General features: G+C 40.2%; 1 protein-coding gene across 1 annotated transcript in view; it reads left to right on the top strand.

Moving 5' to 3' along the window:
• The window catches only part of LOC126426433 (putative zinc finger protein 66), a 95,087-nt gene that overhangs the window by 60,679 nt on the left and 19,298 nt on the right, over positions 1 to 15,110 (top strand). The window contains exon 6 of the mRNA XM_050088350.1: positions 3,512 to 3,549. Coding sequence (XP_049944307.1) covers positions 3,512 to 3,549 — 38 coding nt within the window. The remainder of the gene's footprint in view (positions 1 to 3,511; positions 3,550 to 15,110) is intronic.

Genomic DNA, 15,110 nt, shown 5'->3' with positions numbered 1-15,110 from the left:
TTCTAGTTCTCTGCAAGTAAACAATCACTGAGTGAATACCTCAGTCATAGTAGTTACTGGATACTATACCATCAAGGCAAGTTACAAACTTTCGAGCTAAAGGAATACATACGTACATTGTTGTTGTATGATCTTCTTTGTTCACTAGATATGTAACCACAGCTGTGTGCAGCTCTTGATGGAGTGACACTTGAATGAATTGCTCTTTTGTGACTGCATGCAAGCAGTACTGACAGCATAACAACACCACTGCAAAATGTTTCTGATCACTGCTGTAGCCTAACAAAACACTCCAAATACTGTTATCTGCATATTTGCAGAGACTCTTTGAGCTGCTTGCTTCAACTTGCTTGCAGTACATATACGATCGCTGTGCTTTACTGAGAAGGTACTACAAATATGGAACAATTTTTTTTCCTGATCAATCTAAGGTTTTACATTTATTTATGCTACTCCTTCTTCTGTACACATTTTTCTTTCCACGCACCTGACGTTCAGTTTCTATCTTGTCTTTTTGTAACTGTTATGCTGTGGAGAATTTACCAACCCAATCCTGTTTCTGTATTTGGTTTGGTTTTAAATATCTTGCTAATTTATACAGGTTTCTTGTAGGTCTTTGTGCACTCGTGTAAGGCATTGAGATTTTTTAATGGTTTTAGTACTGCTACACAGTTTTTCTTCTCAGTATGCTAAGACTCATTAACCTTGTGTGCCAAATTTTGTCTCCAGTTATTTTCCTACATATTTATCTATACTTCTGTATTGTTTCTGAATTTAAATGTTTGTCATGGTATTCTGTTTCCTAATATCTTTTCTTTTTCGTAATTTTCACTATCTTTTGTTGATTCTAAAATTAGTATTTGTGATACAGATGCGTATTCTGTGTGATACAGATGTGTATTTTGGCCAGATGACTACCTTGCAAGTTGGAGGTTCTGCAATTTTGGAGAATGAATTTTTACTATAAACATCTTCTTTTAACTGAAATGCAGAGTCCATGTTTTATAGTCTTCCTCTTGTGGTTCCATTTTCCCCACCATTTGGCTACATGACTTCTCATAAATCCTTAAATCTGTCTTTCACTGACCCTCCCACACTTCGTATTTGATAGGGATGTTGCAGTCCTGTAGTTACCCATTTCTGCTTCACTGCTGCTTATCAGAGGAGATGAGTAGTCATGCTTTTCCTACTGTTTTTCTTTCTCTCTGTTCTGTGGTTTATCTACATTGTCAGCATTTTAAATTATCTACAAAAGTTGAACAAACAATTTTGAAATTATCAATTTTCTAACCAAGTAGTATTCAACTTCTGGTAGTAGATTCTGACAACTGCTCCATCTGTTCACTATTCACTTTTCTAGTATAGTCTGAAAGAAGAATGGAGTTAGTACATTGCCTTGGCTAAAGTCTGTTCTTATCGCAAATGAGGCTGTAGTTCTTTTAAGAAGACCCGTGTTGTCTTCTGTATTTCAGATTCTTTAAGAATTTTGTTATAAAGCAGTCTTGTTTGATAGTTTAAGCTTTCTAAAATGTTACAGATGTATTCCAATGGTATTTTGCTCCTTTAGTCCTCTATCAATTTGGCCTGCACAGGACCATCCTGTCCTAAGCCATCTCTGATATATCTTGTATTTTAGAATTCTGCTGTTGTCTCCTTGAACTTTTCATGGAATTTCATTGAATCTTATGTGAACATGGTTATCAGTTATTCTAGGCCAGGAATCTTACTTTTATTATTCAGTGGTAATGGTCAATTTCAACAGATATCTGTGTCTGACTCCGGAATTCATCATCTTTTTGGAATTGTGCTTTGTTACTGGCACACAAGCTGTCTGATATTCTCAAATCATAGTCCTCGTATCTTCTTAGTGGTGTATGCTAAATGTCTTTTTCTTTGCAGTTTTCCTTTTTTCTTACATCTAGTCAGGCAGACATTCATAAATGAAAACATTGTCTAGCAGGACTGATATGGAATGTACTTATTCAAAATTAATTTGGCAGTTGTACAATTCTCAAGTGGTAGCTCAGTGTGATGTCTGAATCCTTTATAATTCCTTTTGAGGTAATACTTTTGAGGTAGTAATTTTGTGTTAACCATGTTTACAAATTCCATTTTCTTTACAAGATGGGAGTCTTTGTAATCTGTATGCCTAGAAATTGGTAGTACTTCATGTACTAATTTCTATCAAAGTCATGTCATACTGCACATCTTAATATCCACTCCCCAAGCACTAGGCATGACATTTAATAACACTGACTTAGTTCATAGTAAGCTGTCACTTGAGAATGGCATAACAGTCAAAATTCCAGTTGTGAATAAATTCATTTAATAGCAGTTTGGGCAGATAATGTTCTCATCTCCATTCCGTGCCAGTCTGAGGATAAAAGTTAAATGAAATCTGTATGTTTTCCTCTGGAACTTCATCAGATGCTTCTCAACGTTGTTCTGAGGACTGTTTTATCTTCTGCATTGTTATCCTGATCTATTGGTGCATGTGCATTAATTATTGTGTACCTCTCACCCAAATATTGAATTATTGCAGGGAGAGAGACTTCTGGAGGTAATGAAAAATTTGGATTTTGGATTGTTTGGGGGAAGAGGCAAAACAGTGAGGTCATTGGTCTAATCGGATTAGGAAAGGATGGGGAAGGAAGTTGGCCATGCCTTTTCAAAGGAACCATCCCGGCATTTGCCTGGAGTGATTTAGGAAAACCATGGAAAACCTAAATCCGGATGGTCGGGTGTGGGATTGAACCGTTGTCCTCCCAAAAAATTTGGTGCCGTTTGCAACATAATTGCCATTTATGAATGCAGAGCCTAGTTCTGTAGTAGTTTCACGAATTTCTTCCCTGTGTTCTCTGTGAAGAATCTACAGTTCTCTGATTGTAGTATTTCTTCATCTGTGAATGTGATATTTTGTAATGCCAATTTTAACTTGTCAATTTACAATGTGTGAAACTATTTGGAGGTTGCCAATATTTATTAATGTTTGTATATTTAATGGTCCAAGCCTGTATGTAGTTCTGGGGGTGAACTTAAGGTTGGGTTAAGGAGTCACCCCTCACCTCTGCAAGTTGGTCTGGGCTGCCCAGAGCACAAAGGTCCAAATGTGTCACTTACGATGATGGATTCATCTGTCATTGCATGGCAGTTTTCATAACGGAAAAAAAGTGAAAGAAAATTTTACACAAAGTGTAAGTGCATAACAGATTAAAGATGTTATTGGTCACTTTCCTTTGTGAAGTGTCTAGTAGGAAGTATGGCTACAACCAAATTACTGGCTTGCGTAGTTATTTACAGTACTGAAGACAGTGAGAAAATGGAGAATGAATTCTTACTAACATTCTGTTTCATTAACTGCAACAGTTTATCATGTCCTCTTTAATGATATTTTCAAGCCTAACTTACAGCATTTTGTGGACCAATCACATGTTGGTGGGCATTAATAGAATTCTATGTATTTACTGTCTCATCACTTGTAAATCACTGGCCATTTCTTCAAATATTTCAGGTGGAAACCTCAACAAGATGTGCATCTGATAGTGCAAGGTAAGTTTTCATAATTCACTGCAGAACTTTTTCAGAAATATAAATTTTTGTTTATTAATTGTGAGAGTACTTCAGTTATAAAATGCACTACTGTAATGATTCATTAATACTATTCCTTGCAACAACCATTATGTGACTATTCCTAGATAAATAAGGCAAATGTCTGATATCCATACAGGAAAATAAAAGTTCAGGTGGCATATCAGCAGCTGTATTGTGTTTAATGCAGAATGACACACGAAATCACTTAAATTCAACAGATTCATCTTGATGGGCACAAGCTAATATCATACTGCAGTAGAACAAGTTAGAAGAAAGGGTGAATGGCTATATATCCAAAAATTGGAGCTGATTCCCAGCCTTTCAGATTAATGAATATAGTGTTGAACACCTCTTTCAATGCGGTGCCACAGTGGTGCTTAGGTAATGCACAAGCTTGTAGTGGTTTACAGGCCACCATCAAGAAGAAATATAAGTAGCCGGTGCCACTTTCAGTAAGGCTGTGAAGACTTAACTGGTGAATCCTAATTCTCTTTGTTTCTCCTTCGTCCTGATGTTTTCCTGAAGGCTGTCCCATTCGTTAGACACATTACAGGTGACAAGGTAATGCATAATTGGCAGCTCCAGGTCAACGGGTAGGGTTCTCATGTACCCTCTGATACAGGTCAGGCCCAGAAGGGTGAGTGCCTGAGCTGTCCCAAATGCCAATTGGTCCCTCTGTCAGGAGTTTGGGGGGTGTGACCTGAGGTGCGAACAATCATTTATGGTGGCTGAATCCGTCTCTGAGGGGTTTCCCAGTTGGAAAGAGCATGCCATTGGAGATGTTGGCAATCATGGGGGATTCTTTTGCAATGTATCATCACCATCTTAGCGTGTGTCTACTAAACATAAACATAAACAGAATGAGGCTATAGATTTGAAGGCCCTCCCAAATGCACCTTGGTTCCTCATGGTATCACATACTGAAGAGGGTCATTTCTTTGCTGCAGTTAATGCATGCCTTATTCTGGAAGGTGTTGCAGTTGGAGACTGAAATTTTTCTCATTTACGAAAAAGATGGATGCAAACTTAATGCCCACATGCACTCAAAAAAAAGATTCAAATGTCTCTGAGCACTATGGGACTTAACATCTATGGTCATCAGTCCCCTAGAACTTAGAACTACTTAAACCTAACTAACCTAAGGACAGCAGACAACACCCAGCGATCACGAGGCAGAGAAAATCCCTGACCCCGCCGGGAATCGAACCCGGGCACGGGAAGCGAGAACGCTACTGCACGACCATGAGCTGTTAACCCACATGCACTCATTTTCTACCATTTGCTCGAGTAGTTTTTGCCTCAAAGATTAAGGGAGGCTGTGAAGTAATCACAGTCCAACCATACATTCCAAACTAGATGCGTTTGTACAAGTGCCAACATTATAATAAAACGTGTATCCAGTCAAAACGTGGCCAAGTGCGTTACTTTTGGCAGAGATGCTCACGAGGGCAGCTGTTCGCCTCCTCTCTACTGTATCAATTGTAATCTCGTGAATGTCCCAAGTGTCTTAATGAGCAAGCATCCAGGAGATCTGATTGAAGGCCACCAAACCCCACCCTGTCACTTGCAATTGTTAGTCAAAATCCGTGCATTTTACCATCTGGCATTTACAGTACCATTTTTGCTATGCCGTACGTAACGGAGGATATGCCCACCAAGCCTTCCAACTTCAAGTCAGTGTTGCAGTAGTGAAATCACACAGGTCACAATAGCATCCCTGTCTCCTACTACAGCTACGCAACAAGCAATCAGATCTTTACATTTGGTGGCGAAATCACGTGCTACACTACTGTCAGGCTGAAAGGACGAAAAGATACTCCTGCAAAGACTTTCTACAGCTAAAAACATACTCTTCATCTGTCAACTAGAAAGTTATAGGAACTATAACAAAAACTAATGGTCTTCTCCTTCCCTGACTTGGGGATCCACTTCAGTGGTGTTGGCATATGTACCCTTACCTGGCTGACCATTTTGCTGGTGCCCACTGCCTACCGATTTTCTGCCGTGGAATTCAGACTGACCCAGGGAGAGTGCCAATATGTTTGTGGATCTCATGGAACATAATTTTTCCAGCCTCTTCCCCCTGTAACAGTGGATTTTTGAAGGCTGGCACTGAGAAGCCACCAAGGTGACTAATCTTCATTTGTTCCCTCTTCCCCAATCCCCATTATGACTTCTCCAATGGAAAATTCATGGCATTAGATCCCAGGAGGGATTACAGCTGCTCTTGGAATTGCAGTGTCCGCTTGTTTTCTGCTTCCCAGAAAAAAAATTATCCTCACAACCCATTTGACCTTTCATGTTTCTTTCTGGTCCTCTGTGACCTTTACCTCCAAGGACAGCATTCCACCTCATGTGGGAGCCATGCTGGCCATCCATCTCATTTAACATGCGACTGCTAGCTGTTGCAGTCAGCTTTGCCCTTCCTCATTTCACCTTTTCTCTTTGCAACATCTACACCTCTCCATCATTTGCTGTTACCAAGTCGGACTTACTCTAGCTTATTGGTCAGCTCCCTCACTCCTTTTTGCTGCTTGGCAACTTCACTGCCTACCATCTGCTTTGGGGCTCTTAGAGAACCTGTCCAAGAGGTTCCCTCTTAGCTGACCTTCTGAATCATCTCTTACCACTAGAGCACCCACGTTCCTTTCAGATTCCATGCACATTTCTTACCATTTGGACTTCTCGTTCTGCACTGTCCAGCTCGCCTGTCATCTTTGGAATGTGTGTTCTTATAGGACAACTATCCAAGGATTTCGCCCCAATAATCCCCAAACAGCTTTTGGAGTTTAGCCAAGAGACAAAATCCAATAATAAGTTAACTTGGCAATACAACTTAAGATCATTTACAAAAACCTTTAAGAATGATGACAGTTGGCACCATAAAATCGGAAAACATTAAGAGCAGCAATAAACTAAAAAACATTAATAATAATGGCAACTTGGCACCATAAAATAAGAGAAATTTATTCTGCAAGAACAAATTACAATGGTGCTTTAAAAGATTTTACACCACAGACCAAGATCGAATAGTAAGTTAACTTGGCATTACAATTTAAAATCATTTATATAAAAGAACTTTGAGAAAGATAATGGCACTTGGCACCATAAAATAAAAGAAGCACAACACACAACCGATAAATATAATAAAAAAAAATTAATTTGATACAACCAAAGGGCAAGGGCAACTCCAAACACAATCACAGACGATTGAGCTCTCACACTTCAGAGCCTTCCCACTAGAAATGGTCCCCGAAATAAATGCTGAGAGCTCCCCGACATGCCTTCCACAACTGCCCATCACTTACGCACCTTGGTTATGTTATGTAACACACGACAGATAATATCAACACAAGATAAAATTCAAAAATGAAATAACAATATAACATCCCGACAGCACATGATAACCACAGCGCCGTTAACTCAGGCGCTCTTAACAGGTGCCTGAAGCCAACACACACAAATCTTAATAAACAAAACAATAAATGCCAAGCGCACATGAATAGTCAAACCACAGCCTTAGAAGTGCCATAACAACACCAAACGCGACTATTCCACCAAGTTAATAATAACACAGTGAGATAAAAATACGGAACATACCACTAAATACTGTGACAGAAAGCAAATTGACGGGATCATGTTGTTCAGGTCCCAGAAGACCATATATACTAAGCAGAAGTAATTCGCTATGCGTATACTGTCCAAAACCGCCTTCCTTAGGCAGACTTTACCTAACATGTCAAATGCCAAATATACCATACATGATCGCAACTGCGGGCAGGTAACAGGATCCACCTACATGAATTCCTTCAAAAAGGAACATACAGGCACCACCAAAGGTTACGCTGAGCAGACCAGGTGGGTAACAACCCACTCAGCGGTATAAACAAAAGATACTCCAGTTGAGCAAATAAATTAGTACCAATGAATATCGTAATGTGCCACACACACACACACACACACACACACACACACACACACACACAGCATAAACTTCCAATAACACCATCCCACATCAGAATGAAGTTTAGAAACCGCAGCTGGAGCTTCCAGCTAACCTGGCAGACGACTCCAAAATTTAGCAACTAGTTGTCTCCGGGTCAGAGTATCACAGGACCCCACTGGACCTCCACATCGGACAGGCAGGCAGAACAAGTACACCGACGCCAATTAATCACCACCGCATGGGCAGCACAGCGGCGAGTTGATCCGCCCCAGACCACTCTGCTCATATTGCGAGGTACAACCACCTTAGTGCTAGTCACCAGCAGGTCAGGCAGAGCGAACTTCACGTTCTGTGCAATATCCAGAAACTGACTACCCTCTCACTTTCCACCAGCCACCACGAACACACGCCAGCAACGTAATAGCAAATCACCACAGGAGCACCCCCCGCACTAGAACAGCGAACTATAATCGATTATAGCACGCGCTCTAAACAAGATCACACGATAGCGGCGCGCGCCGTATCAACCTGGAATGACCCACTCTCTCTGACACATACTCAAGTGATCACTTCCTGTGTGCTATCCATGTGCCGACTCCTACCCCACCTGAGTGCAAATCCAATTGGCAAATTTCTACATCTACACTATACTCCGCAAGCCACCCAACGGTGTGTGGCAGTGGGCACTTTACGTGCCAATGTCATTACCTCCCTTTCCTGTTCCAGTTGCATATGGTTCACAGGAAGGACTGCCGGAAAGCCTCCATGCGCACTCGAATATCTCTAATTTTACATTCGTGATCTCCTAGGGAGGTATAAGTAGGGGGAAGCAATAATATATTCTATACCTCATCCAAAAACACACCCTCTCGAAACCTGGACAGCAAGCTACACTGTGATGCAGAGCACCTCTCTTGCAGAGTCTGCCACTTGATTTTGCTGAACATCTCCGTAACGCTATCATGCTTTCCAAATAACCCTGTGATGAAACGCTCCACTCTTCTTTGGATGTTCTCTATCTCCTCTGTCAACCTGACCTGGTACGGATCCTACACTGATGAGCAATACTCGAGTATAGGTCGAACGAGTGTTTTGTAAGCCACCTCCATTGTTGATGGACTACATCTTCTAAGGACTCTCCCAATGAATCTCAACCTGGCACCCACCTTACCAACAATTAATTTTATATGATCATTCCACTTCAAATCATTCCGTACACATACTCCCAGACATTGTACAGAAGTAACTGCTACCAGTGTTTTCCACTGCCAAAACCTTTTGTATGAATATTTGGCTGCGTAATGAGTTTCTTACACCATCTTTACATCTTGCACCTTTCGTTCTTCCATTCATTGAAACTAGAAAATTCCTGTTGCTAATATCTGATAGGAAACTTACTTGGTCCTCCCATGTATTCTTACCTGGCTGTACATGGTACCCAGTTCCTCAGTGTCCTACATCTCCTAAGTGGTACTTCCAGGGGAGTGGATCAGACCACCCTCCTCCATTTTTTTTAAATACCATGTCCATTCATAACTAGACTGTGGGCGTTTAGTTCATTCCTCTGCACTTCTGTTCATCATTTGCTGTCTTAACACACTCCACCATCATGGAATATGTTTCACCACTGGTGGCTTTTACGCGAGCCCGGTTGAGAGTCTATGCAGAAGATGCTGAACAACTTGTCGTACTGGCATGATGTCCTCCTCAGTGGATAGGCATGCCGTTTCTCTTTCACACCTGACCACTCATCTTATTCCCTCTTATTCCATGACTCCCTTGCCTTCTAGTATGGGTCATGCCATTCATCTCAGTTACCTCGTGGAGTTCACTTTTGGCTTCTGCTTTGCAGCTTAACTTCACAGTACCTGCCACATTCCTGATGGTTGTGAACCCTTCGCCACCTTGGCTTCATGTAGCAGCCCATATTCATTGTGGACGTCATTTTCTTCACTTTTATAAGCAAGGCTCACTATAGGAAAAAATGCATAAATAATATGGAGTAATCTGTAGTCGAGGTACAAATTTATTACAATATTACACTCTACATGAATTGTACTGACTGGCAGTTGGTTCACCAGTTGATAACTCAAAAATTTTATCAGTATTATGTACCATCACTTGTCCCTCTGAGAAACCTAGTAGCCATCCTATTAAATATTTGTGACTGAAGTCCGCAATGTGTTTTGTTTCTACCTTTGATTTAAACATATTAACGTTTGCCTTCACCTCATACCTCAAATCCTTTAACAAAACGTTTCAAGTATACATATGAATTGTCAGTGTTGCAAGTGCCAAGAGGTATTGACACAATTTCCCAATTCTCTAGATGCAATTTATTATTAATTCAGTGACGTTAGCTATGCTTTCGTATGTTTCCAGCCAGTCAATGCTGTACATCGCTACTCCCTGCACATATATTGGAGGAAAATAGTTTGCGTTCAATTTAAACCAATTAGGATTAGAGTGAGCATAATTACATCGCAGATTCAAATGACGTGGAGACTTGCATACTGCTTGTTTTTATGCAATTTTCAGGAAAAATATCATGCAGAAATATCCTCAGAGGTATGAACTGAAGTCATGGTAGCGTCGAACATTGTACATCAGCTGGTTCCTATTGGTGAAGTGACAACACAGTTCTTCAGGTGGCCTTAAATCACCAAGAGCTCCATACCCCAAACAACATCGAAATTGACAGTTCCATGTTTCTTGGATTTCCACATTGTCTTAGGCAATGTATCCTTTATAAACACGCTGTAAAATCTCGTGATTTTAAGTTTGCTGACGAGTTTAACCAGATCTGTGTTATTAATCCTTTTTTCCAGTATCATTGCTGTGGGCCTTTATGTACAACCAAAGCCATTTAAATATAGGCCTTTACCTATAGCAATGGTCTCCGTGGTCATATTATGCCTTTCAGCTGCTTGTAATTACTTTTCTCTTTTTCGGGTGTTCTGTACTGGTTGAATTATATCAGCTCTCCTAGCTAATGAAACCAGTAGCTGACAGCCCAGCAAATGCAGGTATCAGAAACAGAATTATTCCACCAGCTGTCTTTGATATTTGTAGGAATGTGGGCGTTTCACCACATCATTTCCTTCCTTCTTTCTGCCTAAAGGCACCTTTTGCACCTGTCACCAATTTTTTAAATATCCCATAAGCTTTTTTTCTTCTTTAGTATACAGTGAACTGAATTCAGTAATGCTTGAAAGTTAATCCAGTACCCAATTTAAGTTCGAGCAAACATTGCCTTATTAACCACATATTCAGAAATAGCTTGTGCTGCATGAATATCTGTTCCTTGACATACCTGTGTAGCCTTATCAATGAATATTTGCTCTGCAATACGGTGATCTTTGTCTGTAGTGTAGGCAATGATGTGCACTTTGTATTCATTGTCCAATGCATTAAAGCCCTTTTCACCATAAGCTAGGTGCTATTTTAGTTTTGTTCCAGCTCCACAGAAATTGTATCCAGAGATATACACTTCTGATGGCAGATTCTCGAGAATACCACCCCCAACTTTGTTGATACGTTTCGTAGCACTCATGTCACACTACTGCATGGTTTCAGCTTTGCTTTTCGAATTACATAGCAAATTGTGGGTGTTCACTCAGCTGTTGAGCTTTGATGAGAAACTAAGCCATTTTATCAATGCTCTGTTTCTTTGACATCATATGACCCGCTCTGTGAGGAACATAATGGGTTCAAAGCTTTCCTGTAATTCCTCTGTGACTTCAATAGGTTTGCTCTTAATTCTGTGGTGAATAATGCGATTATACTCGTCAATGATTTTTGGCTGTATGTTCAGCCATTTCCACATACATTGAAGATTAAATTGCTTCCACATTCCATTTCTGATGGTCCAGTTCAACCATTTGGCAATACTAGTTTCCAAATATGAGAATGTTGAGTAGTGGTTTATCCCATTTAATTCGAATTCTGCTTTGAAATGTCTATCGTAAAATTCACTTCCATCATATGTCTTCAAGGTTGATGGGCAGTCGATTTAGTCCTGTCTGCAACAACTGTTCAGAAACCTCTCAAACCTCCTTCTCTGTCTTTACATTCAAAGGTAAGGCCCAAGCGAAATTGGAATGAGTCTGTGGCTGCGAGAACATACTTGACGCCATTATTTGATTGTAAGTAGTTTTGCATATCCAAGAGATCAGCCTGCCATGCATAATCCATTCCTCGTATTATTAGATATATTCTGCATGCAGGTCTGTAAAGCTCATGAACAACTCTCTCCACACTTACTCGACGATGCATAATTTTCGTAGCCCAGGTAAGATCGATAATATTTTGTTCATGTGATCTGCAATCTCTTCACCAGCTAAAGCTGTAAACAGTCGTAATCGATCTATGATTCCATTTAGTTACCATAATTTATATATTCTAGATGTAGATTGTTTAGTGTTTCAGGCTGAACTTCGACTATTTTACCTGCACTAGGTGGAGCTGCTAATGCTGGTTCAGTTAAAATCCTGTATTTGTCGCTCTATGAGACTTCCATTCATCCTTTTGGCGTTTTACATGCGTTGGTCGTATGTGATATTGGACCACATGTTTTTATAGTTTCAGGGTATATTTTTAACAGTGACATTTTCAAAATTATTAACTGTAACAGCCTAGGCAATCTTTCAAATTCCTTGTTCTCAATTCTTATTGCCTTCTTGGTTAAACATTATTGAGTGCTTACCTAACAAATACGGTTTTGCCCTGATGACCCCATATGTTCTTTCTTATCTCAGCACTCCTTCTCCTCCTCCTCCTCCTCCTGTTTCTGGTTTCATCCATAGTCCATGACAGCTCTTTCAGCCTGTCAGTTACTGGCTTAAATGTTGCTGAGGGACACTGATCTCGTTGCAGTTGACCTAACTTTCACGAAAGTAACTTCTGTCAAATTGTCTTCCACACCCCAGTTTTTAACATTACACTTCTTTGACAACATGCTGCTGCATACTAATCTATTTTTGAGACAGTTTACAACTTACGTATATTCTGAGACAGTAGGTGGTGATGGGCGTGAAGTGCCTTAGCTATTACATTCTTGTTCCACATATGCGTTAGTTTTACATTGACTCCTTTAATTTTCTCGTTGACACACAGGTCATATTGCTGAATTTGAGCAATCAACACCTCACCATTCATAGCACCTTCCTTGACAAGACATTCAGTTCCATTACTTTAATGTTGATTACCTCCATTTTTTTGTCAAACGCACGTGCTTTTCATCCTCCGAATGAATTTGCAACACGTGTAAATTTGTACATGTGTACAATATACTGACAGGTGCGTTTTGGTGCATTGCCTTTTTGAAGAATCATTTTGAAGTTTTGACTCTCATTCAGTTTAGTAGTTTCATCTGTAACCCGCAAGCTATACTGAGAGCTTCTCCAGCAATCCTCACATATAACGAATTCATTGAGTGTCATGTCAGTTCCTACATGTACTTGGAAAATATGCTTTAAATTCAGATTGTCCTGTTCGATTGTTATAAGGTTGGTGTATCCCAGACCAACAGCTTTGGTATGCTTAAGTATGTCTCACTCAAATAAATTATATTCACTTGCATGTGGCGAGCTAAGCAGAAATGTCGGCGGATATCCTGATTTTCCACAGAGATGTTGCTGTTTGGTTTTACATTTTTCGGGAGGTGGAATATCACTGCATTTGCTGGCAGTTTAGTATGTTAGTACCTTAACTCCATGCAAAATCTCCTGCAGTAGCTGATATTTTGATTGAAACAGAATTTTTGAAAAAATATATACATGCTCTAAGTGGACTCCCACAGGATATGTCAACAGTGTAAAAAGTAATTATTTTCCGCAGCATGAAACCCCAATAACCAAATCACCTCTAATATCAGGAAGTAATGGTCCATTCGTCTCATTCTTCAGGTTTCTACCTTCATCACTGCAGGACCAGTCATTTAAAAACCCTTGCGGTGAGACTGTTTCGTCCACTTGGTTATAGTGGTAACTGTTTATTTACATTGAAATGGAGGGTTTTTATAAACTCTTGCTTACAGATGGGTATATAAACAAACTTAAATTAGATCGTAATTCAGTGCCCACATCTGGTAATGATGATTCATACATTTCCACTTCCATCAATGCACAGAATGCATCATGGAGTCGAGCTATGGTAGTTTCCAATGAGTGGAGATTTTGGCAAGCTATCGACAGTAGAATATGTGACTGCCATCTTTGCCAACACTCTAGCTCATCCTGTACCGCATTTCATTAAAATGTTAAAAATCAGCTCCTGTAGATCTGTGCTCCCTCTGTTGTTAAATATTTTAACTGTACCAACTCTATCCCCTACAGAGATGGTATGATCACCTGGTAACATCAGGGGAGAACAAACTTTTCTGTGGAACAAGGCTGACATCTGCTTTGAGACATTGCATTGTCAGTGTCATTGATGCGAAGCGAATATTACTTTTTCATCACTAAATCGATGGTTTTCAAGAAATTCCACATACTAGAACTCCCTATTCGATATTACACTGACAGTAACATGCTTACACCCACTGGTATTCAAACATTAGGTTTGATTGAACAGCATTATGTTGACACCAGATGCCTGCTGCTGCAACGACTTCACCTTTGCTGCAAGGAAAGCATATAGTGTTTGTTAGAAGCTTATTTGCTCATTTTCTCTGTTCGTCAGCATTAATACTTAAATTGGCTCACAATGGGGACTTTTGATGCATGACTTGACGTCCTTATCCTTTGATGTTTGTCACAAGTGAGCGAATTATTTATCAATTGCTGTAAGTATATTTTCGTGACATCTACTACTATTATAGTTGTAATGGTATTATTATTGTTATTTAGCTTCAAATCCCGTATTTTGTGCACATGTGTGTATTTATCAGGCACATTTATAAGCTTTATAAACTGTGTGGTCCATAGAACCACTGGCTGAATTGCATCACTCCTTTGTTTTGTGTTACTTGCAGCGCTTAGATCGCTCAATCCAGTGGAAGCTCTCATAGTAGCAGCAGTAGTACATCAGAGTACTGAGAGCTGACATGTTTTCATAAGAAGCGACTTATTTTAAATATTGTCTGTGTTCCTTACCTTCAACTCCTATACTTCATATATGTCTGTTTATTTACCATGCCAACTCTGGTATGGACAGATATAGTAATTTCTGTGTTCAGATGTGAATGAAGTTGGTGACTCTTCGCTCACAGCTCCAGGTAGTGTTGTCCACCAATTGGTCCACTGCTGCAGTCACCTTGGGTACTGCCTATACTGAGATTGACCTCTCACTTGGTCCGCAGCTCGTGGTCGTGCGGTAGCGTTCTCGCTTCCCGTGCCCGGATTCCCGGGTTTGATTCCCGGCGGGGTCAGGGATTTTCTCTGCCTCGTGATGACTGGGTGTTGTGTGCTGTCCTTAGGTTAGTTAGGTTTAAGTAGTTCTAAGTTCTAGGGGACTGATGACCATAGATGTTAAGTCCCATAGTGCTCAGAGCCATTTGAACCTCTCATTTGTGGTCGAGTGGGAAGTCATTCCAGTGTGTGGGTGGCAGTGAAAGAATTTCCATGTTGCTGAT

This window comes from Schistocerca serialis, chromosome 11, assembly GCF_023864345.2.
Source record: "Schistocerca serialis cubense isolate TAMUIC-IGC-003099 chromosome 11, iqSchSeri2.2, whole genome shotgun sequence".
Taxonomy (NCBI): Eukaryota; Metazoa; Arthropoda; class Insecta; order Orthoptera; family Acrididae; genus Schistocerca; species Schistocerca serialis.
The sequence above is the reverse complement of the archived record's forward strand: the minus strand, read 5'-3'. Positions and strand labels throughout refer to the sequence as shown.